Source organism: Maniola jurtina, chromosome 7 (assembly GCF_905333055.1).
Source record: "Maniola jurtina chromosome 7, ilManJurt1.1, whole genome shotgun sequence".
Lineage (NCBI taxonomy): Eukaryota > Metazoa > Arthropoda > Insecta > Lepidoptera > Nymphalidae > Maniola > Maniola jurtina.
The window spans coordinates 12251773-12276764 of record NC_060035.1 but is presented as its reverse complement, the minus strand read 5'-3'; the positions used below and the strand labels follow the sequence as shown (position 1 = coordinate 12276764).

Below are 24992 nucleotides of genomic sequence, written 5' to 3'. Positions count from 1 at the left end.
GGTGGTTCCATATTGGCCACCGCAGAGCGAGATAGACTTTGTTCGCTTCCTAGGGAAATGAAAGAGATGGAATGCTAAGCAGCAAGCCGGTATGTTTACGGGTTATCGAAGCTTTTTTCTATTGATGATAATTTTCCCTGACACTGTTATAAATTTTTAGGCGTCAAATAAACGTACACAGTACGGTAGTATCATTTACTTTGGTAGCCTGCATGATAATCGAACTTTTGCCCTACATTTGTCACTAAGTAGTAAGTGCGTACATTATATGCCAATTCTTAAAGGGAAGCCGATGGGAATCGGGTTACATGGACCTTTCGCCACTGGTAGGTACCTACCTACTTACTGCGGATTCGGCCCGCTAACATTTTCAATTTTATTAGGTGTCCATTTTGTCTTGTTTTCCTTTTTAATGAATCCAGTACTTTCATAAAATAAAAGATTGAACATTTTATTTCGAGGCAGGTTGATAAGCAAATTTTAGTTGTCAAATCTTAAAAAATAGTAACTAAGTAATAATTTTTATTTTTTTTTTTTTACTTGCATAGTTTTGCGTTTACTAATTGATCCCCGTAACTTCATCCGCGTGGATTTAGATTTCCGAATATCCCGCGGGAACTCTTTGATTTTCCGGGATATAAATTAGTCTATGTCCGTCTCGTGGATGCTAGCTATCTATCTTTGTACAAGTAAACAATGCCCACAACTTCATCTTACGGATTTATCTTTTCAAGAATTTCGTGGGAGCTTTGATTTTCCAGGATAAAAATATTAGTCTATGTCCATCTCCCTGGATGCAAGCTATATATTTTGTACACGGATAGACTGTGAAAAATAGTAGACAGACGAACTTTCGCATTTATAATATTAAGTATTATCTACTAGATATGGCGTTTGGACGGAATACCTATACCTGTTGAAGCTTAAAGTTTCGTAAAATAAATAACTTAGGTAAGATAAGTATAATAAAATATAATAATTTTGAGTATTAACCTTCAATATTTTGTTAAATTACATCAGCATCAAGAAAACTGTTAAAAAGCCAATTAAACAAAAACTTATTTTAGGTACCATCTTTCGTCCCATATTTCGTAACAATCCAAGTAAAGGTGCCTACAGATTTGCTCGATTTTTGACGACTGATATGTGTGATCAAACAAAATCAAGTAAATGTACTTAAGTATAAGCAACAGGCGATCAACAAAAAATACACTGTTGATCGCTTTGTCGAGCGATAAATCAACAAGTAGGTAGTGAGAATTTACTCTCGGTTTTTATAAAAAGCTTCAAACATTTAATATTATCTTACGCTCATACTCGCATATTAGTAGGTATTATTAAATGTTTGAAGAACCGATAGAGGTTAGGGGTCCCAAGGACCCCAAGGCGCTGGAATGACGAGCTCGCGCCGCAAAGCGCAGTATGGGCAGACGGTGGACTGACGACATCAAACGAGTCGCAGTCCCTCAGAGTGACCAATCATCATTAAGCTATGCTGCGCTGTCATGCTGTGCTCTATCGCTCCTCTTAGATATAGTGAAGATACGAACAGACTCTTTGTACGGCTGTGCTTTTTAAAATACCACAGCAAGGATCAACGCGATACGTACTGGTTTGCCCGGCATCGTAATGCCCATTTCGCTCAATCTACCGCTTGCACTTTTGCGCATGCTTGTCTTGTCATCTTTGTATGAAACTGAATGCAGCGTAAATTACGCGACTCACAACTCAAAAAATTACGCTCGTTTGGCTGAAGCCTTAGACCTATGTTCAGCAGTGGACGTGTAAGGGTCTCTGGTAATGTCTATGGTGTCACGTGGAGTAGAGCGGTTCAGCGTACAGTCTGGTGGGCGCGGACAGGGTGGTGGGTGCGGGCGCAGCTTCTCTCACAAGTAGCGCCGAGCGCATGCGCCGTTTCGCTGGAACAAACGTGAACGATGAACATGTTCGGTTTTAACTGACCTCGGCTAATTAATACTAGTTCACTGGGCCTGCAATTGCCTGTTTTTGAGACACGCTCGAGTGAGAGCGAGATTCCAACTGTTATGTATTATAGTTAATAATAATAACTGGGACCGAACTGCGTTAGCGCGATTCAGATTTGCGTATTCTACTTGAACTTCAGCTATAACCTACTAGTGTGGCCATCTAGTGAAAGCGTTGTGAGTGCAGGTGACTGGCTTAGGTTCGTATTGAGGTCAGTTGATCGATGTCTTGATATGACAAGCGACCATTTGCGATCGCCACACCACAAGTTTAGATATTATGAGAGAAATAAGGACTTACCATTAGAATGCATGCAGCAGAGCACCAGAGTAGCTATAAAAGCAGCTACAGGTAATGCTGCAGCCAACAGCAGCAACGCATGTTGTGCAGATGTGTGCTTAGTTCGGGAAGCGCCGCAACTTGTGATGTTATGCACGTTATAAGTCTCGAGTATCTCCTGGAACTCTGTGCCTAGAGAGCGTATGGTTTGCTTCATTGCTTTGGGTGTGAGGGCTTCTCCAGTGTCCATTTTGCGGAATTGGAAGCAAGGTCTGTGAAACCAAAAGTCAATAATATAATCAGGTGCCTTTTTTGTGGAAGTCATACAACATTTTTTGGCATTTGTGCACCTAAAACTTTGCAAGACGAATTTTTCATGACAAATTCTAGATGATATTCCATTAGAAAATGCTCCAAAACCAAAGCTCTGCAAGTCAAGATCTGTCGCTATATGGTCGCTATAGCCTTATGACATTTAAAAAAGTGTTTTTTTTTTTTGACAAACACATAAAAATAACCTTCATCCTTAAGAGCAAGTACTTACTTGGGGTCCATAGTGTTTAAAAAATGTGACTTACCCATTATTATCATAGAAGGCAGCATGAGGAGCGTCATGTAGCTGCAGCCTTAATCGTTTCGTTTCTAGAACATTCGAGATTCGTTCCTTCAGCGCGGCGAGGCGAGACCGGCCGCCGGGCACTACTAGTCTTAAGAGATCTCTTTCCCGGACCACCACTACCTGAAGAAGTCATAATATATGCTAGGAATAACCTAAAAAAGCGTAATACTATGACCGAAACATCAGCCTGTCTGACTACCATGTGTGTTTATGCGCACACGTGTGTGTGTGTGTGTGTGTGTGTGTGTGTGTGTGTGTGTGTGTGTGTGTGTGTGTGTGTGTGTGTGTGTGTGTGTGTGTGTGTGTGTGTGTGTGTGTGTGTGTGTAGCGGTAGGGCAGAGGAGTAAGTTCTGAGGAGCGACGTATAACTTTATAAAGAAGCAGAAGAAGAAAATTGGCGTTATTGATGGATTTTTTGGGCGTCCCATCAAGATACTGCACTAAATTGTAGTGAACGAGTTTCACTGAAAAAACAGAACTTTCTTACCTCTACAAGTAAATCACTGAATCGCCCCGGGTCCATAGAATTATTTGCACGAACAATTATTCTGAAAGAAAAAGATTCCTTAAAACTCACAAATGCACTAATCTCACCATCTCGGATCGTTCGAAAATAAATCTTTTTTAACCAATTCCAAAAATGAGGAGGTTCTCAATAATGGAATCTTTTCTTTAAACATTCTTACCTGAATATACCGTCAGCGTAATGTATCAGATTCTTCATAATTTTCATTTCTCCAGTAACATTATTCAACACGATCACATCGGTTATGTTATTCGAGGACTTAGACTTGATGGGCGATTCGAAAGTCATATTTACTATCCTGTATTGGATCGGTAGTGCGTCGGGGTCTTTGTCTATGGCTTTGATGGTGGCTATGATGGTGTCTACGGGGACATTGAGGCGTACTCCTATAGTCATGTTTGTGTTGTCGAATTCTGGTAGGTGGTCGTCGATATCTAGAATCTTGATAACTACTTGTATTTCTGATGGGTCCTGAAATAAAATATTTATTTATTTATTTATTTATTCAAAGGTACACACAACAGGTTGTAACTAAAAATGGTCCAAACATAAAAACAAAAGATCCTAATCTAAGTGACAACCCCTAAAAGGTGTACACAGCAATACTATACCTAAATAAAATATACATTACACAAGATATACACAGAATTTTTAACATGAAGATTTAGATTAGTTTGTTGTGTTTATGAGATCTACAAAGAATCAAAGACTTAATTTGCTATAATCCGCTAAAAAAGGCAAATCTATATGGTACAACAAGCAGCATGCGACATGCAAATTGCTAAGCATGCAGGAAAAGCCAGTCACTAAGCAAGAGTGGTGTGGTGTACTATTTATTTATCTTAATCCCCCTTTAAAACTATAAAATGATAAGTAAATGGTACTCACCAATCGATTATACGACTTATGGATCCGAGCTCTAGTGCCGTACTTGAAACATTTCACGGTGAGCAGTTGTCTCGACACTACTTCTCTGTCTATTCTCATTGCAGCTATTATTAGAGCTTTGCTGTCGTTCGTACGTTCTAGCCTAAGTAGGTCTAATTCATTGCCAGCTGTAAATAAAACGAATGCCGTAAATATTGCCTGTAATAGCCCAAAAAATAGAAAATCAAAGGGAGGATTATTTCGACGAAAAAAAATTATTTTGGTCTACTACGCTACCTTCGATCTAATATCAATATCATTGATGATGATGGTGTACTCAAAGAAAATCTATCAACCGATAAACGTAAATCGCTAGACACAGATCTGTTTTGGGCCACATGCCTTTGAGTATCACAAAATTCTACGTACCAGTAATGACATAATCTATCGCAGCATTTTCACCAATGTCTTCATCGATGGCTTCAATTGTTCCGATGACAGTTCCCACTGGTACTTCTTCATTTGTTGTTATAAGTAATGGAGGATCATCCTGGGAAACAATATGAATTTAGTGAATATACCTAATATTTATGGGGATTTTAGGATGCCAACAAAGACGCTATGTTGAGATAAGTTCCATACAAATATATTTGGAGAATGTTACAGGTGTATTGAACTTAATTATAAGGGAACACTGTTAGACATAAGTCAAGTGTTAACACATCCAGCCCTTACCTTCCATACTCCTCACTTTCCATCAACCTCTGTATATCGTCGATCCATCGTACCAGATACGCAATCGATTTAAGAACTTTATTCAAGTCTAACTACCATCATGGCCTGGATGGATACACTTCAACTTGCTTATGATTTGCGCTATTAGTGACCTTGGTTATTATATAGATTTTATCCCTCAGCTAAATTTTTAATACTTTACATAGTTCATAGCTGAGTGGCTCTGAATTTGTGCAGATCACTTGACAATATCCATCTAAGCTACTAATCAGTACCCACATTAGACATAATATCAGATAGACCAAAGGAAGCACTATAAAATAGATAGAAAATCATTCTAACCAATCCTCTCCCAAAGTGTGGCTTATGATCATCTATATCGGCCACTTCAACAGTGACTATTCGCGTACTCTGCTGTGGAGGTTGGCCTCTGTCTGTGACCAATAGCACCAACGTGTACGATGGTTTACGCTCTCTGTCCAACGTTTGACGTGTTGTTATTAGACCAGTGTGGGGATCTGTGAATAACAAAACATGTTTTGATTACTCAAACTCGAAATCATTTATCCAAAGTAGTTACTATTGTACTCTTTTTGATGGTCAGAATTGTTAGATTTGTAAAATGATAAAGTAATGTGATAATTAATTACGTTAATTTAAAACTAAAGCTACGAGGGTTCCTTTCTTTCAAATCAACTTGTGGACAACTTCAAATTACTGATGAACTCATTAGAAAGCCTAGAGCACAGCAAAGATATAAGCGCTTTTCTTGACCTCGTTCCACCCTCCATTTTCCATAACCGCAAGATAACCGCATTGCACGCCATCCAAAGCAATTTTACCTTCACCACCTGGATGCCTGGTGCACTTCGACTACTAGTTTTGCCAGATTTTTTTGTCCACACATGCAAATTGTCGCATCATAATACCCTTCGGCCCTGCTCGCACGATATTTTCACGATAATCATTTTACATCAGGTGACTTGCTTATTTGCTCGCTATTTAAAATTTATAAAATCAAATAAAAATTTGGATAGCCCCGGCAACTCGATACCTCGAATTACACCTTCTTAGACGGTCTCTCGCCAAAAGCTGTTTTCAAGAGTATTCAGGAAGGCAGGTATGTATATAGCAAAGCACTACCTATAGCAAATATCTTGGCATCCGCATTGCTCTGCTGTATAGAGTAGAATAGTTGACCCGAAGGTTGAGTGGGATCATCCGGGTCACTCGCTACAACTTGGAATACAGGAGATCCGATGGTGGCATTCTAAAATTAGAGAAAAATTATGGCTCAGATATGCTGTTTGTTTAGAACAATACTTTATTAACCTATGAACATCAATAAATTGGACCACATGTTCAGAGTTTTGCTAGCCATTATTCGTTGATAATATTAGAGTAATAAAGTCAGAACCCACGCAAGTGTCAACAACAATTGCACAAAGATTAAATTCCTTAAATCCTTAGACCAAATGTTTTCACCAAAGGTTACGTGTAAGAAATTGCTTTAGCAATAAGGCCACCCTTGCACTTTTTGCATAGTTTCTGAAATATCTATGTATTGTTTTCCTGAAATGTGCGTGCGCAATAAAGACTTCTTAGTAAAAATAAATAAATAAAGATTCAACTCAATGGGATGAATGATACGTAGATGATGAAGGAACACACACACACACACACACATTGATGTTTAATATACTAGATGGGACTTAAAGAAACTTTCTCCTTATTACTGCTTACCTCACTAACACTCAGCGTCTCTCCAGGCGCCGGTCTAATAAACCTCGGTACTCCATCATTAGCGCTAACATCTCCGATATACAGAGACAGAGACGCATCTCCAGTATGCCCGCCACCATCCGTCGCTCCAATGAGCAAACGATACGGGTCCGTACGACCACGACCTGTCAGATCTCGCTGAGTCCGTACTTCTCCACTCACAGGATCTATTGTAAATAGACCTGAAAATATTTATGTTGTTAGAAACAACCACAGCCAAATGATACAAAGTAGGTCAAAATAAGGAATTGCGGGGTGATTTACCGTTGGCTTCGCCTTCATCCAAAAACTCGTACTTAATTTCTCCTCCTAAACCTTCATCTGGGTCTGTTGCAGTCAATTTAATTACTCTTATTCCCACTGGCACGTTTTCTGGTACTACAGCTGTAACATCAAAAGTTCTTTAACATACCTAACAACTTTACCTACGAATTAATCTAATCAATATCGATCTTTAATCATTGGATTTTTCTAAAGAGTTCAAAGTTATCTTACCAGTATAAACAGTCTTGTCGAATGCCGGTGTGTTATCATCTACATCCAGTACGTCTATAAGTACCGTGGCAACGGATTTGAGCCTGTCTGCTCCTCCTTTTGGTGTATCAAATGCTTCTACTTCTAGCCGAAGAACTGATTGGCGTTCACGATCTAAAGTCTTATTTGGTGCCACCTATAAATAGATATTAGTATCACTGTAGTTGTTTACAAAACCAACCACCGCCACTTTGCTTGACCATGAATAAAATTCATTTTAAAAATAGAAGCTAAATTATTCCTTACCTTGATTACTCCAGTAACTTCATCTATTGTTAGTAATTCTGCATTTTCCCCTCTCAGTGTATATCGCACTTCAGCAAAACCATTTTCTTTATCCTCATCAGTTAATACTGCATCGCTATCTTTTGCTTGTACTGTTAGAATTTGCTCTGGATATCTAATCGATTCAGGTACGCTCACTTTGTATAGCTGTGTAATAACAAAGATTTCGTTATTTTAAAAGTTACAATTCAGAAAGTAACTAAAATATTAAAATTACTAATTTACCTCTTTACTGAAGATCGGTGGATTGTCATTAAGATTTACAACCTCGATTATAACTTTAGCTGAACTATGCTTAGTTCCATCGTTACTAGTAGCATGCACAGTTAAAGTTAAATTAGGGTTCGTGAGCTCTTCATAATCTAAATGTTTAGTCAGTACAACTTGGCCACTCAAAGGATCAACTTGTAAAAGTCCAGTTTCAGAATTAATGACCTTAAAATTTGATACCATATGACCCGAAGTAGGGTCTTCTGCCATTAAAATAAGCACAGTGCTTCCAATCGGTTGATCTTCTTTAACCTTGTGATGAATTATTGGATTTGAATTAGTCCATCCGGGATTCGTAAACTGCGGATTTTTATCAGCATAAGGTTGAATATAAATTGTGTGTTCTGTTACAGCATATTGGTTTTCTTTGTTTACTTCAGCATTAATATCAGTAACTTTCACAGACAATATTACTACAGATACTTGACTATAATCTAAAGTGCCATTCACAAGAATTTCTCCTGTGTCTTCATTAACTTTGAATATATGTTTATAATCGTAAGGTGAATTAGGTTTGACTTGAACACCGGCTTTAGAAAATGCTTTAATAGGTTCCATCAAACTGTATTTGAGTCTTGCATTTGAATCGGAATCGTGTGCCACTAGTTTTGTTACAACATTATTGACTTTGGTTCTTTCAGATATGTAGGTAGTAGATTCAGTTGTATTGAATTTAGGTGGTTTATCATTGACGTCTTGAATTGTGACAAATACTGTAGTGGTTGCAGTTTCAGGAATCGGAATTCCACTATCTACAGCGGAAACAATGATTTCATAACGTTCAGGGTTAACATCTCGGTCAAGGTTTGCATCGTTGGAAACTGTTATTAGACCGGTTCTAAAATAAATAAATAATGTTTTTAAACCATATTACATTTCTAAATGATTTTTATATACTCAGAATAACTACTTTATATTTCAGTACTTACTTTTCATTAATTACGAAATTATCCTTTGATCCAGATACTATGTGATAGGATAACAAATCGTCTAATCCATCTGGGTCATTTGCAATAACATTTGTAACATTTTGTCCTGGTTTTGCATCTTCTCTTATTGTGGCTTTATAATTCATTGGGTTGAGATCAAATGTAAAGTCTTCGTTGCTATCGGCGTTTCTTTGATTAACTGTGTACGTGTAATGGTGATAGTTGCCCTTGAATGTTGGTCGCTGGTTACCAGGTACACCAACTCGTATGTAGACTTTTGTTTCATTGAATAAAGGTGGTTTTCCTGCAGTTTCATCATGAAAAATTTGTAAGTAACTTTCTATTTTACTATTGAAAATAAAATAACTTGACAAAAATAGTTAAATAATTAAAAACTTGCCGTAATCTGTTGCTCTTACAACTAATTCGTACTGTCCCCTAGGTGTGTCCATAGTTTCAACTTTGTTAACGATAGATATTTCTCCCGTATCTTCGTCAATAGCAAAGACTTGTCCCTTATGTGCAATACTATTATCTGATTCGAGCGAGTAACGAACACGACCACCTCCTTGAGTTGGCCCATCTGCATCAGTTGCCTACAAGTCAAGTCGTAAAAGTTATAAAAAGCAAAGTTATTTGCTTTAAAATTTAATTTCTTAACTTAAATTTAAAATTCCTTACCCGTACAACAAGCTGTGGTTCGAAACTGGTAGCGCCATCTCTTATAGTACGACTATATTCTGAGGCTTCAAAAATTGGTGCATTATCATTAGCATCTAAAACTTCAACGAATATACTTGTAGTAGTTCCTTTACCGCCACCATCTTTGGCAACTAAAGTTAGACTGTAACTTCTTTGAGTTTCATAGTCCAGTGTATTCGCAACATACAAACCTCCTGTATTTTTATTAGTACTAAACAAATTTGATCCAAAACCTGTTAGTGAATATTCAATTTCACCAAATATCCCGTAGTCTTTATCAGTTGCCTGAACGTCACCAATTTTATATCCAACCAGCGCATTTTCCAGCACGTTGAATTTATAATGTGGTTCATCAAATACTGGTGCATTGTCATTTATGTCTAATAGTTTTATGTTAATTCTCGCAGAGGAAAGTTCTTCATCGTTCACAGAAGCGACAATATCAAAACTAAATAGCCTTTTTTCTTCATCATCAACATCGTAATCTAATCTGGAGGAATCTTTTACTTTTATACTGATTGGTGTCCTTCCTTCGCCGTGGTCAGTACTAATTGAAAAAACACCTTCTGAGTTATAAATATCGCGTAGTTTTAAATCGTATTTGCTGTTTTGTCCTAAGTCATTATCATCGACGTAGATAGATAAGCCTGGAATAGGACTACCATTTTCGATGTTTTCAGGTATGGATATGTCGAAAAGGTCTCGATTAAATTGTGGTATGTGATCGTCTACGTCGGTCACGATTATTGTTACAGGGATTACTGTAAAATCTGATGGCACCTCGTTGTTTATTAATTCTGTAGCCTGAGAAAAATAATAAGGTTCATCAATTTATGATTCATACTTTTCGAATTATAAAAATGTGGCAAGAATCATGAATGTAAATTATTGAATAACCATATTTACCTTAACAAAGAAATTATAAACTCCTCCGTTTTGCACAACGACATCACTTTCTCTATCAATAGGAACATCAGTGGTGACCAGCGTCGCGCGACCCGTTGGTCTCTCTGGCAGTAGTTGAAAGTACTTCTGGACATCTCCCTCGAGAGTCAATAATACTGGCCGCGGGTTCGCTGTATCGCCATCTTTAGCTATTATTTCCATTACACTTGTGTTCTACAAAGAAAAGCATCTTAAGTTACTTGATTATGCTAGGTCTTTTGGGTATATTGTCTGGGTCTATTGGCAGACTTCACAAATTTTTGGGAATATTATGGAGAACTCCCAGGCATGCAGATTTTCTCACAATGTTTTCCTTTACTGTTGAAGTAAGCGAACGCACATAACTCCGAAAAGGTCGGAAGGGATAGGAGGTTAAACTCTCGACCTGAAAAGAAGGCTACGTCTTAATCACTACTACTTACTGGTGGAGTATTTTCAGGTACAGTAGCAGAATAAGGTGCGTTCACAAAGGCCGGCGGCTGGTCTTGAACGTCTTGTATGGCCGCTGCCACACTGGCGACTGCTCGCAGAGGTTTTGCGGATGCATCTGAGGCTTCTAGTGATATCACGTATGCAGAACGACTCTCGAAGTCTAGTGGTTTCGATAGAAAAATCCGCACTTGGTATTGGTTTGGTGTTTCCTTGAAAAAGGAAAGTTAAACAGTATGAAGTAATTATTATCGTGCAAAAATACTATACATTCTTCATTGAAAAAGATTGAAAATGTGCGTTGTGAATGAAATGTATCAACTCAGATTACTTTTTGGTTGGGCGGAAATACAAGAGCAAAAAACTTATAACGTCCCAATTAAAAACGCGGGATATTGAATCACCAAGCTCAATGAATATTGATAGAATACAAAATATAACAAAATTATGGCCTATTTAATTTACAATTCCTATACATTAATGAAGATCGTTACCGAAAAATATTGAAATTTACGACTCGAATTTCAAATTCCGATACAAATTCAATTTATCTTTTGAAATACCTAAATATTGATGATGCATTTGTATCGTTCTATGTAAAATTGATCAAGATATTCTAAAGATATTTGGATTCGTTAGGCCACATTAAGATACACCTGGCTTTCAGTCATGCTAAATGTAACTTACCATTTCAGTAACAATTTTAAAAGTAGAACAGGCCTCAAAGTCGCTGCCCCTTTCTTTAGTGGAACATTTGACTTGGATCCTCGCATTGTCGCCTTCGTCTCTGTCAGTTACTACGATACGCGGGGAAACCTGCAAAAGCAATACTTTGTTGTTAAAATTGCTATTGTTGTTCTTTGCTACGAATTTGTTGGTTAGTCATACTTTATTGTTACCAAATTTATGCTTGACTGCTCATCTAATCATCATCAGACATTGCAGTGTTAAATACAAAGAGTTTTTTAATTCTAACCAAATAACAAATTTTTGGTCAGAACTAACTATGTGCCCTGTCCATTGCTACTTCATCTTCCCAAATCGCAATCTGTTTAGCTATGTATGCTGGTTACTTTAATTCTCCTATTGATCTCCTCATTTCTGATTTGATCATGTAGAGAAACTCCAAGCCTACTGGCTCAGTGAGCCGCTTACAGCCATTATTAACAGGGCTCTCTCTGTCACTCGTTTCATACAATCGTAGTTCCAATTTCATTTGAATATTAAGCAACCAAAGTCCATGATATGTAACCGATACATGTATGAAACGAGTGACGGAGAGAGCCCTCTTAACCACTGAGTGACTCCGAGTTTTCTTATGACACCCATAGTTAGCGACAATATTTCGGATCCATATCTCATCATTGGCAACACGCATTGCTCGAAGACTAGTCTTCAAGAACTAAGAAATTTTGTGATTGAAACCTATTCTCAAATTTTTTTTGTTTACTAAATTGGTCTATGATTTTGGTATTGGTATATTTTGTAATACATACCTCTATCTCACTGCCAACAGGCAAAGCCTCACTGATATTGACAATGTAAGGCCGATTGTGGAACACAGGCGGGTTATCGTTCACATCTCGAACTGGGATGACTCGTCGAAGAGATACTGTATTAGGTTCTGCCTCCGCTATACCCTCATCTGAAAAATATTTTTTATCCACTGCAATAACTTTATTTAGCATACGTGTGACTTGGATTTTTATCACGTTTTATTAATTAGACACTTAATAGGTTAACTTGTAAGTAGGGATATTCCGATACTAATAAATACTAGTAGGTACTCGATACTTTTGATTCGATACCAAGTATTTATTGTATCGAATCAATTTTGCGATACATAATCGGTATCGAAACAAAAATACTTGGTATCGAATCGAATCAGCAAACGCATCATACAGAACTAAGAGAGCAAAAACGAGGCAAAAACAGTCAGCTAATCAGGTTACCGAGTTACCGGTATTCGTCGCGTGGCGGCGTGAGTGACGCGTTGTCTCGCGCTGGGCTAGCCGAATTCGTCCGACTTCAGCCGAGCCCGCCCGAGCCGAAAGCGAGAGAAGAAAACACCCGCACCCGCTCGCAAATCATCTCGCCATTCCGCCATTGTGAAAGTGTTAAGTGATTGTTTACAAGTAATTTTATTAATTGTAATCATCAAATTCATCGGTTTATTCCAATGTTATCATGGCACCACCAAAATCTATAATATGGACACATTTTACCAAAACAAACGAAACAATTGCAAAATGTAAACAGTGTTTTAAGTCTGTGAAGTATTGTGGGAATACGTCGAATTTATTCAAGCATTCTAAAACTCATGGAATTTCTGTGGACAAAGGCAAATTACAGAAAAAAGAAAATAATAAGTCCAACGAAAGGTAGGATTCTAAACTTTTCTTTTTTTTTGCGATTGCTTTCCTAAGATGTTAAATAAAAAATCCTACCTACTCCTACCTATTTTATTTGTATAAAAAATAGTTTTGCAGCAGTGGTACTGTGATTGTCTTGTCTATATATTAATAATATATGAATAATAATTGATGACCGGTGATGAGATATTTCCTTTGTATAAATACGATTTAAACAATTTAAGGTTATGTGTTTGTTTTTGTTAGTGTAATAGTGTTGTTAAATGGCGGTAGTGTTGGAGTTGGTATTATCGATACTTTGAAGATTATCGATCTATCAAGTGTTAATTTTTGTTATTATGTTTCAGTTCAAAAAATACAATAGTGTTGGCCAACTCAAGGCATTTAATGGAAGATGATCAACCCCAAGCATCAACATCGAAAATTTCAGAAGATCGTGATGATTGCTCTAGTGTAACCACATTAACAAGTATGGACTCGGAGACTGCAAGGGAGCTATGTCTGAGCAATTCAATAAAGAATGCGTTTGAACGAATTTCATCTAATAAAGGTAAATAAATAGATATTTAATTAAATATTAGCAAAATAATATTAATACATATAGAATTAGTGTTAAAGAAAAATATATAAATATTTAATTTAATATTACATGTATTAAAATTGAGTTTTATTTTTAGCTGGTGGTACGAAGTATAACAGAATTGTTCAAGCATTGATATTTTTTATCTGTCAAGATATGCGTCCATTTAATATAGTTGAAGGTGAAGGCTTTTTACGACTTGTAAAAGAACTGGAGCCTACTTTTAAAGTTCCTGGCGCAAAGTATTTAAAGAAAATGACTACCGAAAAGTACGAAGCTTGTATAACTATTTGTAAGTCCAAATTATCCAAGATAGACAATTTCTGTTTAACGCTGGACATATGGACAGAGACAATGAATGAAGTAGGATTCATGGGCGTCACCATACATTTTGTAGAAAATGGTCAAATGTGTATGTATTATCTTGCAACTCGTGCATTAAGAGAGCGACATACAGCTGAATACATATCGGAAAACCTGCTGGATATTTTGAAAAAATGGAATATTCCACTTACCAAAATTCGTGCTGCTGTATCAGATAATGCCAGTTCAATGTTGGCTGCCATACGAATGTCTTTAGGCGAAAAAAAACATTTACCGTGTTTTGCCCATACTATTAACCTTGTAGTTGAAGAGGCACTAAAGTTGCCCAGTGTTAAATCAGCTGTTATAAAAGTACGAGAAATTGTTAATTGGATAAAAAATAGTGTTGTGCAGTCGGATAAGCTACGAAAAATCCAAATGCGTAATAATGTTTCGGCAGGATCAGTTTTAAAACTTATTGCAGATGTAAGAACTAGGTGGAACTCAACTTTTTTTATGTTAGAGCGATTTCTAAAGTTAAGAATAGTAATATCAGAAATTGTAATTGAGAGTGTAGTGGCTCCAAATTTGCCAAGTGCAGTGGAAATGGAAACCTTGAATGAGCTTACAACTGTATTAAAGCCTTTTGAATATGTAACAAGAGAATCATCGGGCCAAAAGTATGTAACAATCTCCAAAATTATACCAATGCTTAATTGCTTAACTACAGAACTGAATAGTATCACTCCAAACTCCGCTATCGTTAAAGAATGTAAGGATGTTTTATTGAGAGAGCTGAAAAGGAGGTATGGGATGATTGAATTAAACGATCATGCAGCCATTGCAACAATTCTAGACCCAAGGTTTAAAAATCTGCATTTCCAAGACCCCTCTGCATGCGGAAGAGCTATTCAAAAACTTAGAACCATGGTTGTCGGACAACTAAGTAGCCCAAGTGAGTCAGAAGATGATGTCTCATCTACTGCACCACCTGAATACGATTTTTGGAAACATCATAAAGAGTTAGCACATGGGCACAAGAAGAAAAAAAAATCTCATCAGGGAGATGAAGTTTCTCTTTATTTATCAAATCCAGTAGTTTCTCTTAAAAGCAACCCATTTGCAGAATGGGATGACATGAAGTTGGTGTTTCCTTGTCTGTACAAGTATGCACAGCAATATTTAATTGTTGTTGCAACATCAGTTCCTAGCGAGTGCCTTTTTTCCAAAGCCGGTGCAACAATGACACAAACAAGAAACAGATTGTCTTCTAAATACCTTGAACAGTTACTGTTTTTGGGCAATCTTAATGCTGAAGAGTTTTTTGTTTAAATTATAATAAGCCTAATAAACATTTATAATAAATAAATCGTTTTTTTCGTCTCAATTTTCTTTAAATTATTATCCTTCAACGTTCATTGATAGCACCCTCAAAATAATAAAATAAAAGTTCCAAAAAGTATCGATATCAGTAAGTATCGATACTTGAGGAGTACTTATTTGTATAGTATCGAAAAAAGATTTGAGTATTATCGAAATGAGTAAGTATCGATACTTAGGTGGTATCGGAAAATCCCTACTTGTAAGTTCCGAAATAGATCTAATGCATATATGCTTACTCGTTCTGTTACACCTTCTGAATAGCGTAGATGTTCGGCTGTACGAAAGATAATAACTACGGCTAAGTAGGTACCTTTAAAGTAATTTTGGGTTTCCCAAATAACTTTTAGTACCTAGCTTTTTTGCCTTTTCATTGATTATCAAATTAAGGCCTGTATGTTTTACTCTATGATTCTCACTTAGGTTATCCATGGTCATCATAGACGACTGTCTATGATGATGACAATGAATGAATGAAATGAGAATGATAAACTTATCATCTTCATCATTTTAGCCTTCTTACCTGTGATACTAATAATGACTTCCAAGGACGCTTTTTCTTCTCTATCCAACGATTTCGCTAGAGTCACGACTCCGGTTGAAGAATCAACGCTGAAATATTGGCCGGATATTGAGTACCGTAGTAAACCGTTCTCAGGATCTATGCCTGTAAAAATAATTATTTTGTCAGCAGTTGTGAAATAATTGTATCCCCAGTATAATTTAAATAAGTTAGGCTAACTTTTACAAGCAGCTTTTACTAAAGCTTTTAAAGTATGTAACACATAAAGTGTAGTCAGAGATACTATATCCTCAATTTGTGAAATGAAGTCGAGGTTTTTTATCTTAATTTTTAAGGGACTTTTGTAAAGTTGAGCTTTCTGTAGGGCCATAATAAATATAATTATTCAAGAAACATTAGGTTTTACTATTGCCTTGTTTTGTATTTTAGTTAGACTGATTTTCTAGGGTTTCGTACCCGAAGGGAACCAACGAGATGTTGGAATAAGTTAGTTCCACATTTTGCATGGGCGTGGGAAAAAACTGATCTTTTTCATTGATGTCAAATCCACCTCTATGAATAAGGGTCCGACCGAACCTTCGGTTTCGGCTTCGGCCACTTTGGGCTAAAAAAACTAACTTTGGCAAAACCTTCACATTTGGCCAAAGCTGGCTGAAGTTTTAGCCGAAACCGAAAGTTACTGGCCTGGATCCCGACTGAGTTTACCTATTGCGGGCTCTTCTCAGACTTGGTTGCATTTGGAGCCCTCGTAGCTTTAGTTTTAAATTTATGTAATTAATTATTTAAGTTTATGTAATTAATTATTTAAGTTTATGTAATTATACGCGGGCATTATTTGTGTAGTAATTAGATAAGGCTAGCTTTGGTTTATTGTAATATTTTATTATAGTATTATCACCACTATATCGTACAAATATATCAATTCTGACCATCAAAAGTAGTAGGTACTATATTGCCTACTTTCAATGAACGATTTTGACTTTGACTTTGATCCTTTTACTTAAGTATATTAAAAGGCTTTGATTTTAATTTTTATCTTATTTACCTTTCAAATGGTACACTGGCGTCCCAACAGGCGTGTCCTCGGATAAACTAAACTGCGACATGTCCCCAGACTGCGGTATGAAGTGGGGAGCCCTGTTGATGACCTGCCCCCCACACAATTGTATGAAACATATAATTAACAATATTAATAGTGGGTTGGGGTCTGCCAGAACCGACGCTGCTTTCCGCCTTTGTAGAATTATTTCTGCCATCTGTAACGGAAAATGCATGATTTTAATGTGTGACAGGGATGACAGCGTGTTCTGGGGTTCGATTCCAGGCAAGCACCTCTTTTTTTTTCTCTACGGTGAAGGAAAACATCGTGAGGAAAAACTTTTCGACGATATCCCTGATTCAGTGATGAGCGCTGTGGTCTTATAAGTGGGAAGTCCCGGGTTCGATCCCGGCAGGGGAAGTTTAGGAATTTATAATTTCTGGTCACTGGTCTAGTCTGGTGGGTGGCTTCGGCCGTGGCTATCAGTCTACCGGCAAGGATGTGCCGTCCACGCCAAGCGATTAGCGTTGCGTTGCGATACCGCTTAGAAACTGACCACGGGTAGGTATGGGCTGCCATTCCTACCCCTTCTAAGTTAGCCCGCTACCACCTTAGACTGCACCATTACTTACCACCAGGCAAGGGCTAACTTGTATACGAATTAGTAAATTATAGCAGATAGTTTTTGGTAGCAGATATAGGTACCTAAGTAAAACAATGAAGACTAACGACATAGGTACCTACCAAAAGAAACAAAACTCTTGAGTCAACGTTCGTGCCTACAAAAACCCTGTACGCCTGAGTAGAACTGTGGAAATTGATTCTATAACACTATTCTATTACTTATTGTTACCTCAGACCCGTAACGGTACATAACTTGCCCTGAAAACGAGACCAAGGGGTCATTGCGCAAAGCACTCGCATTCAGCATACCTAGTTTAGTTTGTATTATGAATAGATTGGGTTAAAATGAAGTATGCATAAAAAATATCAAAAAAAAATAACAGATCTAACCTACCTCATGTTTGATGTAACATTAATAATTGACTGTACCTTATTCGAAGCTTACAAACACAGTGCCTATTTCATATTAATTAAACTTCGAATAAGGTTATTGGTAGAAAAAACGCGTTCATTATGGCGGTGTTTTTTTATAGACTAGCACTTGGCTGCAATCAGACCAGCTGGCAAGTCATGATGCAGCCTAAGGAGGCACGCGCTTGCCTAGAAGATGCCTATTCACTCTTGATTTGAAGATACCCATGTTAAAATTGGAGGAGAAATCTGATGCTGAAAAGGCGTTCGATATCCTAGCGGGTGCTTCTTAGTTAAATGCATAATTACCTATAGGACAGGTCGAGATGGCAATTGGGGGGACACGTCCCGCACACCCGCACAGCCCCCGCGCCAACCCGTTGCGGGAAAGCGCAGGTGACGTGCGGGTGTGCCGGACGTTCCCAAGCCTCATACCCCCACAGTCATCTCTATACTGTCGCGTACTATAGGTGTGCTATTGTAGGTCTCGATCGCGAGGTAAGCATTATATCTACTCACTAGCTGATGCCCGCAGCTTCGCCCGCGTGGATTGGTCAGATCCCCTGCAGCATCAGGATTGAAGAGTTGGACTCCAAATTTTTTATGAAACAATGTCGCAATGTTCCTCTATCGATTAAAAAAGAAATGACGCAAATCGGTTCAGAAATCTCGGAGATTTCGGTGTACATAGGTAGAAAAACACAACTTCCTTTTTGAAAGTCGGTTAAAAGTAGCCTATGTTACTCCCTGGTCAATTCTCTACTTGTCTGTGAAAATCCCGTCAAAATCGGTTCAGCCGTTCCCAAGATTAGCCTTTTCAAACAGACAGACAGACAGACAGACAAAAAATTTAAAAACGTGTGATTCAGTTATAGTATCGTTCAAATAACCATATGACCTTAATATGCGGTAGTTATTTCGAAATTACAGACAGACACTCCAATTTTATTTATTAAGTATAGATACGGTAAGCATGCACAAATACGAGCATCGGGAAGTAAATAAAAACCGCGTAAAACCTGATCTGCGGCTATCGAGTTGCGAGCGACAACCAGGTCACATGCTACTCACATACCCGTAGGTGCCGTGAGATAAAACATGCTGCTTAGATAATAACGCCACTCTTCCTTGCATTGTTCGGATGTTCATAGTGTCATGGGTATGATTTCGATTAACTTGAGGTCGTTCTATCAACTCTCAGGTTGGGTGCTCAAATTAATAAATAAAATTGGTCCCTGACAAACATTCAAAGTCCAAGATCAAGGTTTGACGAAGACATATGAACGCAGCTTACTTGGATTTTGTTTTGTTGCTCAGGATGTAAAGAAGCCTCGTGAATGTTGTGAATTGCACAAAGGTGTGCAAAGTTGACAATACCATGGCTTACAAGTGTAAATTAAAAATTCATAACACCCCCGACAAGTGAAGGTTACAGTAACTAGAAAAGAGCTGATAACTTTCAAACGGCTGAACCGATTTTCTTGGATTATAGCTAAGAACACTCTCGATCAAGCCACCTTTCAAACAAAAAAACTAAATTAAAATTAGTTTAAGAGCTACGATGCCACAGACAGATACACACGTCAAACAAATTGGTTCATTAGTTTAGGAGCTACGATGCCACAGACAGATACATAGATACACACGTCAAACTTATAACACCCCTCTTTTTGGATCGGGGGCCCGCCCGAACCAAATTAAAATAAATTACCCAGGCTAGGCCAATAAAAAGCCTTAAATTTTAATAATGAATGTAAATTTTAAAACACAAAAAATACTCTAAATAAAAATAATATGCCCCTATTGGCTTTAAAAAGAGTAGGTAATATTTTGATCCCAACGTTTTTGAGTCGGGGGACCGCTAGAAAGATGAATAACTTTAGGGGTCCCCCGAATGTGCCCGAATCGACGATGTTTGGATCTAAATACCTATTACCTACTAGGTAATATGTAAGTACCTACTAAGGCTAATATTATTTGTTTATTACTTTGTTTTACTTTTTAGAGGGTTTTTTGTGCGGACGGTTTTCTTTTCTTTCATTTTATACTATAACCTATTAAAGTCTATTTAAGTCATGACCTCCTTTGCTTCAACAGTCAAGAAGACCAACATAATAGATATGGTTAAAAATTTACCACGCTGCTGTGTTACGCAACAGCAATTGTTGTTGGTATGACCACAACTTGTTTCATTAATCTTTCATTGAGCAACATAGTAATGTGCTTTGCTAATTTGCCAACTTTGGTCGCATTTTTAGGGCCGGTTATAGGTACTATATAACCTACACGGTTAGTTAGTTTATTCAGTGGGGCAGTAGGTTAAATTTAAATAATTTACTGCTGAATATTCAATACAGTTCACTATATCTCAATATAAACCAAGCTTCTGTTAGTAAATATTTCTCAGTGTAGTCACGTGCGATAAGGCAAAACGTGCTTATCGATTCTTTACGAAAATCCAAGATCCCGATTCATGATGTCTTTACTCATGATATGATCAGATAGGTACCTACATATAAAAAAAACTTTCTGACTGAGCAATCAGTGTACAGTGTAAAAATCCATAATTAATTATTATACATATAATAAAATTGTAGAAAAGTGGTGTCTGTACAATGGAAATATATAAAAAAAAGTAGCAGGGGTTGTTATTATATCGATGCCGAACCCGAAATTGTAATTAATTTTTTTTTTGTCTGTTTGTCTGTGTGTTTGTGCACGCTAATCTCAGAAACGGCTTATTCGATTTAGATACGGTTTTCACTAATATATTGTAGTAAGCTTCACTTAGGATTTAGTGTTTATTTCATGTCAATCGAACCATAAATAAAAAAGTTATGTCAAATTAAAGAATCACGGCGCCTCGCGCCTGAGCGTCCGTGGCTATATAAAGCGCGAAAAGTCACTATTCCACGCGAACGAAGTCGCGGGCACAGCTAGTTATTATTATAAATGGGAAAGTGTGTGTGTCTGTCTGTCTGTCTGCTTCCTTTTCATGGCCCAACAGTTAAACCGATTCTGATAAAATTTGGTACAGGGTTAGCTTATATCCTGGGGGCGGACATAGGCTTCTTTTTATCCCGGAAAATCAAAGAGTTCCCACGGGATACCTAAAAACCTATCCGCTTAACCGATTTGTGTGAAAGGCACCAGGGTAGCTTGCGTCTCCCTAGTAATTGACATAGGCAACTTTTTATCCCGGAAAATCAAAGAGTTCCCACGGGATTTCGAAAATCCTAAATCCACGCGGACGAAGTCTCTAGTAGATTATAAACATTGACAAATCACCCTCCAAAATGTTCTTGCAAAACCAGTTGCAAGATTTTGTGGATGTCGTAGGTTCTTACTCGGTCTAAGACATACAAAGCCTCCATTGAATCCATTGATAGAAGTGTTGAAGTCAGTGAACTGCAGACAATGGGGCCGTGGGAAATGTGATAATTGGATGCTTCACGCCGTTCTATGGTAGCGTAGGGTTACCATGTTTCTGAGCCCTGAGGATCTAGAGTCCCTATTTCAGTTAAACTTAACAGTCAGTTAATATGTTGCGTATCAGGCGGTTAAAGTTGCGTTACGATTAAAACTTGAACCGGCAATAAAAAATAAATAATCTACTCTGCTTTTAGAGGTCTTCATGAGCTCAATACTGAATATGAAAACAATTGAAACTCAGACAACAGTAGAATATGTCATATTTATTTAATTTAGAATAGTTAAGTGATATACTTCATAGAGATATTTGTCTATGTTAACTATTATTTAGTTTAAGTGTAATCACACATTTTTTAATTTTTTAACAATCAGTTTTAATATGACGTATAAAATTTAAATTAAAAATTACCATGCATTACAACAGCAACTAATTTAAATTTAGAGTTATTGAATGAATGAATAATAAAATAGTTATTACACTACTTACTTTCATGTATCTTCGTAATATGAAATTCCTCAATCAGAAAGTTAAGGTTTATTTTTAAAATTGAGTGACAAATCAGAGTTAGAGTTAGTAGGTATAGGTAAGAGGTGATGAACCTTGGCTTATCAAAATGTTGTTTTACAATAAAATTATTACTATTGTTCAAAGTAAGTTAGGTGTAGTCCGCGCCAAAAAAATAGTCGTTCCTGAACTTAATAGCATTTTTAGGCGTCAAAGGGGGGAACGTATGGGGAAGAGGGACGCACGCGCCGCGTTCGCCATCTGCATTAGTATGAGTGCTACATCCATACACAGTACACAAGCACAATATCTGCGCGAGCTCACACTCGCATCGTATATCAGATAAAACTATTTCATTGCCAGTAACTATACCTATGTAATGGCAAATCAAAATTCTTTCGGAATCATGTTATAGAGAGGGTAAAAATTAGGACACCCAGATGTCTAGTAGGTTCGATTAGGTCCTGACATTGTTGAGTTTATGGTGACCCTAGTCTCAAGGCAGATTACGCATGGCGATTTGAAGTTACGTATTGTAAGGAAAGTCTCAAAACAATAGCCTTTTCAGATAACTGGAAGATAAAACGGGATTCGATGAGTCACAGATTTTGAGAACTAGATAAGTAGGCACCCTATTTACGTATTGCCTATGTACCTATGTCACTAACTAGCTGATGCCCGCGACTTCGTTCGCGTGGATGTAAATTTTTTTTAAATCCCGTGGGAACTCTATGATTTTCCGTGATAAATAGTAGCCTATATGCTAATCCAGGGTATTATCTATCTCCATTCTAAACAGGCAAATCCGTCCAGCAGTTTTTGCGTGAAGGAGTAACAAACATACACACACACATACCTACCTACATGCACACAAACTTTCGCCTTTATTTAGTGTGAAGTGTGATTAGTGTGATTGTTTCATATCATCACTTGCTATAACCAGAGTGAACTAGAGTGAGCGAACTCTCGGTTTGGTCCTGAATCGAACGTTGATGGTTGATGATATTATGATAGAAACCTTCGCGCAAGAGCCAACAACAACTGTACAAATAAACCATGTAGGATGAACGTAAACGTATAAAATATAACGGGTGGTTATTCTAAGGAACGAACACACTAACGATAATTAATTATTATAATATATTTACAGATTAGCTTATTTTTGAGTGAAAGTGCGATTTGTGAATATGAATAGAGTAATAAACCTTCTTCTTTTATTGTATAAACATTTTAATTAGTTACTACTCGAATTTATGATTTGAAAGTAAAAATTTATATAAATGTGGAAAATTTTGTCCAAACCTAAACCTATCCATACTAATATTACAAACGTAAGAGTGTATAATCTGTCTGTCTGACTGGTACTTGTACACATAGCAAGACCCATCTGTTTAACCGATTTTGAGGAAAGATAGGCAGGTATCTAGGTGGTAAGTATACAGCTTCAAGGGGACGAACAGTAGACAAAGGCTACTTTTATCCCGGGAAATCTTAGAGATCTAGTATTTTTGATTGTAAATCTCTCAGATTTTCCGGGATATATCTGCAAACCAAGATTGAATAGATAGACATTTTCTAGGCAAGCGCGCTCCATATTAGGATGCATCTAAGTACGCTTGCCAGATCTTATTGCAGCCAAGCGCTAGTCTAATAAATGAAAAAAAATCCTACGGGATTTGTAGTTCAACATAAATATAGGACAGAGTTAATATGGACATATACTTATTGTCTGAAATAGTACTGTTAAACTGTTGGGCCGTAAAAAGGTAGCAGACAGACAGACAGACACAATTTGCATTTACAATATTAGTATGGATAAGAAAAATGGCAGTTAATTAAACCCACGCCTACTTAATCCATAATGATTGCGATAAATGCGTTTTACACAACCCCCAAGGCGATCTTCATTATTATATTTTATTAGTTTGCAACAAAAACATGATAAGGAATTTATACTAACAACAAAAATATTAAAATGATGATTAGGTAGGTGCGAGTATGTCGCGTAACCTACCTACCTTAGCAAAAATTCTAGCACATATTACAAAATGACCTTGATGACTAACCAAAACGTTACGCAAAGAAAGTTCCGTGTAAACACACCTTTACCTAACTGTCATTTACAGTTACCCAAAATACGAACCTTTTTTCCAAAAAAATCCTAACAACACACACAAACACACACTATCACAGTTATCACATCACGCTACACACATTTTTACGCGCGAATTAATTTTATATTAATTTAAAATCCATCTTTAATGTTACGGACTTTGGAGTGTTCACGTGCTAAGTTTAAAACCTACTGTCAAAAGTTGCAGTACCGGTCTTTCAAGCGCCATTCTATAATATGCCTTTTCATTTAACCTACATAAGTTTCATAAGCTAGACCGAGACGGCTATATTTTGTTGTTACGTTTTCAAGGCACTGCAGATAAAGCCTTTTTTGCAAGGGAAAAAGTAACGGGGATTTTCTTGAGATGCGTGATCTGAGATAGATTATATAAGGTCAGGTATGTAAGAGTGGGACGGATATACTTGGGTCACGTTTATAATGGCGTATGAAATAGTTGCATTATTTTAAGGTCATGGGAAAATAATATACTACTTTTATACATATTTTAATTTTAATGAAATGTATTATTTTTTTGTTGTGACATTTTTTGTTTATTGTTATTATGTTCAGTTATTTGTTAAAATACTAACAGTCTTATTCATAAAAATCCCTTAATATAGGTTTAAAACGTTCATTAGCTAAAATGCTCATTAGGCCTATTAAACGTTTCATAACTTTCTTTATTCATAAAGGTTCAATAAACCTCTCACAACTAAATTCTCGCTATAGGCTAGTTTCGCTTTGTTATGTTGTCGTTCTGATGAATTCATAGACAAATTATTTTTGTCTATGAATTCATCAGAACGACAAAAAAACTGG

The 24992-nt window shown here is 37.0% G+C and overlaps 2 protein-coding genes across 3 annotated transcripts; one reads left to right on the top strand and one right to left on the bottom strand.

Moving 5' to 3' along the window:
* Positions 1-391: 391 nt before the first annotated feature.
* LOC123866639 (cadherin-23) lies at positions 392-24352 on the bottom strand. 2 transcript variants are annotated; one of them, XM_045908303.1, is made up of 24 exons: positions 24201-24352; positions 17092-17302; positions 16047-16190; positions 12385-12533; positions 11576-11704; positions 10882-11100; positions 10421-10633; positions 9494-10318; positions 9213-9408; positions 8813-9116; positions 7839-8721; positions 7575-7760; positions 7290-7464; positions 7059-7178; positions 6756-6976; positions 6156-6282; positions 5355-5530; positions 4707-4827; positions 4299-4465; positions 3571-3881; positions 3372-3432; positions 2844-3004; positions 2287-2537; positions 392-1919 (listed from the first exon to the last, which is right to left on the bottom strand). In XM_045908303.1, exons 2-24 carry the CDS (start codon positions 17300-17302, stop codon positions 1813-1815), a joined length of 5457 nt encoding a protein of 1818 aa, XP_045764259.1. In that variant the 5' UTR covers positions 24201-24352; the 3' UTR covers positions 392-1812. The 2 variants fall into 2 exon arrangements, with proteins under 2 accessions (XP_045764259.1, XP_045764258.1); XM_045908302.1 differs by having other exon boundaries at positions 10882-11101; positions 11574-11704; positions 17092-17304; positions 24204-24352.
* LOC123866646 (E3 SUMO-protein ligase ZBED1-like) lies at positions 12639-15587 on the top strand. The gene is made up of 3 exons (XM_045908323.1): positions 12639-13269; positions 13608-13810; positions 13938-15587. The coding sequence occupies exons 1-3, from the start codon at positions 13076-13078 to the stop codon at positions 15473-15475; spliced, it is 1935 nt and encodes a 644-aa protein (XP_045764279.1). The 5' UTR covers positions 12639-13075; the 3' UTR covers positions 15476-15587.
* Positions 24353-24992: the final 640 nt, after the last annotated feature.